This window comes from Sabethes cyaneus, chromosome 3 (genome assembly GCF_943734655.1).
Source record: "Sabethes cyaneus chromosome 3, idSabCyanKW18_F2, whole genome shotgun sequence".
NCBI classification, from domain to species: domain Eukaryota; kingdom Metazoa; phylum Arthropoda; class Insecta; order Diptera; family Culicidae; genus Sabethes; species Sabethes cyaneus.
Genome location: NC_071355.1, coordinates 33,429,923 through 33,436,359, shown reverse-complemented (window position 1 = coordinate 33,436,359; position 6,437 = coordinate 33,429,923). Strand labels below are relative to the sequence as shown.

The following is a 6,437-nucleotide window of genomic DNA, read 5'->3' as shown; positions in this document are numbered from 1 at the left end:
AAAACTCCAAAAAAAAAATTAGAAAGCATACTTATGACATTTCAAAAACTGTGAGTGAACAGCAATTTTGCGATGCTAATGGTGAGATCAAATTAATAATCAATAAACTTTTGATGCGAAAATAATTACCTAAATAGACAAAGGCAAAGTAAAAAATTATCTACGAGCGGTTTTCAATTTGTCATATCCACCGTATTACATTCTTTCATATCAGATTTATTAATTTTTAATTAGTTAATTAATTAATTTATTAAAATTTATTAAAACTCAAAAAACCTTGTTAGTTTGTAGATAGATTTTGAAGCATTTGATGCTTAACATTGTTTGAATGATTTTACCCAAAAGTTAAAAATTTCAGGTAATTGTTTCAGGTCACTACAAGGATTACCTATATTTTTACCCCATTAAAACTATGAACTTTGAAGTACATAGCTTCTGCCGATCACAACGTAGGTAAAGCGAATGTAATGGGTAATGGGTTAGTTTACCGAGCCCTGATAGAGTGTATATATTCTGGATTTGGCTTGAAGATTCATTCAGCTCTCGTTCAACTGTTATCGAGAAAGCAGTTTTTCACACTTTTTTCATACTTGCACTGAGTAAAAAATTGTGAAGTTGCCGATAACAGCAAACAACATTCATAGCAGCAAAGTTCCTAGTTTTATGGAAAAATTTACATTCGGTATTTTTAAAAAAGCAAGGAATCTCAACAAAATGGAGGTCGATGAAGCACCGTGCGAGGAACCCATATCCTCTAGCACCACCACTACCGGCAAGGAGGAGCGAAAACGATTCGAAGTAAAAAAGTGGCAATCCGTTGCCCTGTGGGCTTGGGATATTGTGGTCGACAACTGCGCCATTTGCCGTAATCATATCATGGACCTGTGCATCGAGTGCCAGGCAAATCAAGAGTCCGCCACCACCGAGGAGTGCAACGTCGCTTGGGGCGTGTGCAATCACGCATTCCATTTCCATTGCATCTCGAGATGGCTCAAGACGCGCCAAGTTTGTCCGCTGGACAACAGGGAATGGGACTTCCAGAAATATGGTCACTAGGCACATCGATGTGTGGTTGTCACTTATTCGGAAACAAAAAATATATATTAATCATATTATATCAATGATATCATTTAGAAACAATAAAAGCATCCTGTAGAAAAATTCAGTCTTTTTTGGAGTTTATCAACACCATGAAAAATGTCCTTCAAATGTCAAATGTCCACGAGACTTATAGTGCTTATAGTTTACAGTCCAATCCAGGTTATGTTGGTTCTAGGGACAAACCGAATGCTAATGTGCATGGTAATAACTCGATAACGCGGAGATAATAACTAACCACGATTTTGTGTGTGTGTGTGTGCGTGTGTGTGTGTGTGTGTGTGCGTGTGTGTGTGTGTGTGTGTGTGTGTGTGTGTGTGTGTGTGTGTGTGTGTGTGTGTGTGTGTGTGTGTGTGTGTGTGTGTGTGTGTGTGTGTGTGTGTGTGTGTGTGTGTGTGTGTGTGTGTGTGTGTGTGTGTGTGTGTGGATATTATCACTATGGCCAGCACTTTGATCTATCCAGCTTTTTACGCGCTATAATGGTGGCCGCTATAAATTGTGTTCGTAATATGCGAACAATCTTTTTGACAACTCTGCATACATCAAATCTAGCACTCTTCTCTTGCAACACTACCGTGCTCTTTCTTTTGTTTACGCCAAAGAAGGAAAGCAAAAATGTGCGAAATGTAAACAAAACTATTGCCTTCCTTCTTTTGCGTAAACGAAAGAAAGAGCAACACTGCCGTACAGGAGAAGAGTGCCTAGTTTTGATGTATGCTTAGTTGTCAAAAAGTTTGTTCACATATTACGAACACAATTTATAGCGTCCGCCATTATAGCGCGTAAAAAGCTGGATTGTGATCTTATCCAGGTGTTGTTCCGCACTCCGCAGAAACTAGTTACAATTTGTCCTTGGACAAGAGGCTTCATTCGCTCGAGCAAGTATCATTCTTATAACCAGTCCCGGCTAAAGGCTTCATGGTCGGTAAAGCAGAGTTCAGCACAAAATGAGGGTGTGTATGTATGTGTTCCTTACCACTTATGCATTAGCAATCTCGTGCCTAAAACCAGGAAGCGAAGCAAGCAATAATTTGCCCTTGAACAAGAGGCTTCATTCGCACCTCAAGCAAGTTATAACTTGCCCTGGCAAGAGACTTTCATTGTTAGTAAATGCAGAATGCAGTAGGAAGGATGTGGAGGGGCCTGAGAATAAACCCATGCTAAAGTCACTTAACATCGAATGGCCTGATTCTACTAAGATTCGAACCAGCTCCCCTCCATAGCGAAGAAGTTGGACGCGATGAAGCACTTCGTACCCGCCGATTAGAGCCAATCTGGCAATTACAACATCCTCCCCTGCGATAAAGACGAAAGCGTTGAACGGAAACCTGGTTTCGGCCTCTGCAGCAGAAGCTGAAGATGAATGCAATCGCCTAGCGAACGGCTGAAGGTACGGGTGAAAACATCTTTCTGGCGAAACACGATGTCGCAGTCATAATGAGGGACGAAAACTACTTGGGCGGCTACGACTGGCAGAGGACCGAGTACTTTTTGTCCTCCACCAAGAAGATAAGCGATGACGTCAAGGATATCTTCCCAAAGAAGATTATTTTGTGGTTGACGATCAGCGAGAAGAAAATGTTCAAGTCGCTGTTGTTTCGTTCGGGGTTTACGGTGAACGAGGAGATACGAAGAAACAGTACAAAGTAAAAAAAAAGTACCTACTGGAAGTTGCCGCCTTCATCAAGAACTATCGTGCAAAGGATGCGCAAGTCTTTTGGTCGTGCCTGGCCCTGGCCCATTATGCCAAGAGGACACTAGAGGAGATGAACCGGCTAAAGCTAAACGTTGTACCGACGATCACCAACTCTCCCAACTTTCTCCAACGGAGCATTCACTCCAATAATTTTGTGACCAAAACGGAGAAGGAGCTGATCGCCAAGCCCACGAAAGAGTTGAATAATATGCCAACGTCTATCTTTTGATCAGCGATAGCGAAGGTTCCGGTGAACCGCTGTAAAGCCAGCTGCACTGTGGGCCAGAAATTAAAATTTCGGGACAAATATATTTGCGGTTAAACGGCGTATCTCAGCTCAATGTAGTCTTCGGCAACTTTTTGAATGAAAAAATGATGCATCTTTTGAAGGGATCATCCAATATTTAAGTGTTACCTTAAAAAAATTTAAGTAATAACTTTTTGAGTAAATTTTTTTTCACCTTTTCGGTTTTAAAATATTAAAGATAAACCAATTTCAAGTATTTTTTCGGAAGATATGAAACTTCTACCTTTTACCCATTTTCAGCAATAGACCTTTGTTTATAAACGACCCCTCAGATCACATTTCTTCTTGTAACATCTCAACAGTCAGTCAACAGACAGCTCAATGTGATGTTCTAAACAACATTTTGCACATAAAAAGGAATATTTTTGCTGAAGACTATTTTGCTTTTTCTGCATTAATTAATAAGATATAACTGTTTTTAGGCTAAAAACCGTTTGATGAAAAATGTGTACGTTTTCAAGGGTGGTGTCTTCGGAGAAGTAAAATAATAAAATATAGCGCATCTTCCTGCACTATTAGGGTGACCATGAATTCACCTATTAGGGTGATACAAACTGTTGTTTTCTTAAATAATTTAAAAAAAAGTTTTTTTCTCCAAAAGTTGCAGAAAATACTAAAATAAGCAACTTTGCTGAATAAAGTAACTATCTATCTCTTACCGGTTACGAAATATAATGATGTGTTAAAAAAGAGCACTTAAAAATCAATTATACTCAATAACTTTGCATACGATTATTTCATTGCTTTCACATGTTCTACAAAGTTATTTAGTATGTTGAAATACATATTTTCTGTGAAGACCGTTTGACGCTAGGACGCATATTTATTAATTTATAAAATGTATGAAAAACAAAATTCGCACTATTCCCAGGTATTTCAAGCCATGGTATTCTCAGGTATTCTCTAAAATACACATTTCGGCAGATAGCTTTAATAATTCCCTACAAATTGGTATGCAAACTAATTGCAGATACTTGCAGATGGCTAAGATATTCGGATTTTTCATCAGACGGTTTTTAACCTAAAATCAGTTATATCTTATTAATTAATGCATATAAAGCAAAACAGTCTTCAGCAAAAATATTCCACTTTTATGTGCAAAATATTTTCTAGAACATCACATTGAGCTGTCTGTTGAAATAAACACGTTACAAGAAGAAATGTGATTTGATTTGGGTCGTTTATAAACAAAGGTCTATTGCTGAAAATGGGTAAAAGGTAGAAGTTTTATACCTTCAGAAAAATTACTTGAAATCGGTTTGTCTTTAATATTTTGAAACCGAAAAGGTGGAAACAAATTTACTCAAAAAGTTATTACTTAAATTGTTGTTTAAGTAACGCTTAAATATTGGACGACCCCTTCAAAATATGCATCAATTTTTCATTCAAAAAGTTGCCGAAGACAGCATTGAGCTGAGGCATGCTTTTTAACCGCAAATATTTTTGTCCCAAAATTTTAATTTCTGGCCCATAGTGTCCTGGCAGGGCGCCAAAGTATTTTTATAGAAGGCTTCATCGTCATCCAAAATTAGTCAATTTTTTCAACACATAAGTTAAGTGCAGCGAAGAATTGGATAAAAGGCGAATACGAAAAATGACAAATCGGAAATCACTGATGTAGGAAACAAGGGGGACTGTTTAGGAGTTATTTAACAAATAGAATATGTGGATCTATAAGCTCGAATCAGTATGTAACCGTGGGTGTTCCTCAAGGAAGTAATGTGGGCCCTCTGCTGTTTTTCTATACATCAACGATATGGCAACCCGGAAACTTTACGAAAAGCCCCGATTATTCGCAGACGATACGACACTTTCTTAACTCCGATCCGAATCAACTTATCTGATATTATGTTCGAAAACAGACACCGATAAAGCCTGCAAGTCGTAAATAAATACGTATCTGTCGCGAATAAATATAAATAGTAGAATTTAATTGGAAAAGTTTTCTTTTTATTTAATTTCAGCCCAAATTAAATCCTCAAGCTCAAAGTCCAAAGTCCAAGTCCAAATTCAAGTCTAATTTAATTTTCAGATACGAATGCATTACCGATGTAAAGTGCCTAGGGTGGTGTCTTCGGAGAAGTTTAATAATAAAATATAGCGCATCTTTCTGCACTATTAGGGTGGCCATGAATTCACCTATTAGGGTGATACGAACTTTTGTTTTTTTTTAAATAAATTTCAAAAAAAAAATTTTTCTCCGAAAAGTTGCAGAACATACTAAAATAAGCAACTTTGCTGAATATAGTAACTATCTCTCTCTTACTGGTTACGAAATATAATGACGTGTTAAAAAAGAGCACTTAAAAATCAATTATGCTCAATAACTTTGCACACGAGTTTTTTATTGCCTTCGAGTGTTCTTCAAAGTTATTCAGTATGCTAAAATACACATTTTCTCTGAAGACTGTTTGTCGCTAGGACGCATAACCACCCTTCAAAAATTACGCATTTTCTACCCAATGTCCGCTTTTTTTCGAAACCGGACCACCGTGCAATGGAATCACGAATTAGATATACATATACGATTATCTGCTCTGTTGACAAATGCCATTGCACACACGCTGACAGTCAGTCAGTCAGTCGTAAACGTAATGTAACACCAATTGCACCTGACAAGTGTATGAAACAAGATCCGGCACCGCTCGGAATCGGTGCTTCAACCGGTTGTGAACAGCAAACCCCTTCCTTGCTCTCGGAGGAAAACAACATTCTCCCCCAGAAGAACGATTTATCTATTCGCTTTGATCTAGTCGTTCAAATATTGGTTGTGAATTTTGCATCATAGCGACAGACAGTTGATAGCGTGGACCTCTTTGTAGTGTGGTTATTGAATATTTTAGGAAAATACATGTCCACAGAATCGGATCGGGGATAGTAATTGTAAACGTATAGTACAAACCAAAACAAGGAATCAGAGGTTTTGTTTCCATACGTAATTGTGTTTTCATGTCAGTCAGTTTAGAATTGCTTACGTAATGTTTAAGTTTCTTCTACGAAAAATATTTTTTCGTAGTGACGAAAAAATAGAAAAAGATTTACAATGCGTATCAGACATCTATTCCCCTATTTTTTCATCATCGCTTCTAAGCTGATATTTGCATTCTCGTCATCCGTGCCGTTTAGCGCTGTAAGCTCGCTACGTAAACAAAGCCCATTTCCACCCGGTAAAATTCACGTCATCTGAGATAAAACAAATCCCTCTTAATGGTCTACTCCTGGTGGGGTTTGCCAGGTACATTGTTATGTGATGAAAATGGAGCTAATCTTTCAACGAACTATCCCCATACGAGCCAGCTGCTAGCACCGAAGATGATGCATCCGGTTGTAGCTTTC

At 38.0% G+C, this 6,437-nt stretch overlaps 1 protein-coding gene across 1 annotated transcript; it reads left to right on the top strand.

Annotated features, from left to right (window-relative positions):
• The first annotated feature begins 714 nt into the window (after positions 1–714).
• Positions 715–1,056, top strand: LOC128743335 (RING-box protein 1A-like). The gene has a single exon (XM_053839889.1). The coding sequence runs from the start codon at positions 715–717 to the stop codon at positions 1,054–1,056; it is 342 nt and encodes a 113-aa protein (XP_053695864.1).
• Positions 1,057–6,437: the final 5,381 nt, after the last annotated feature.

Excerpts from the sequence above, each read along its gene's own strand:
- LOC128743335 (XM_053839889.1), top strand. The coding sequence starts at position 715 with ATGGAGGTCGATGAAGCACCGTGCGAGGAACCCATATCCTCTAGCACC.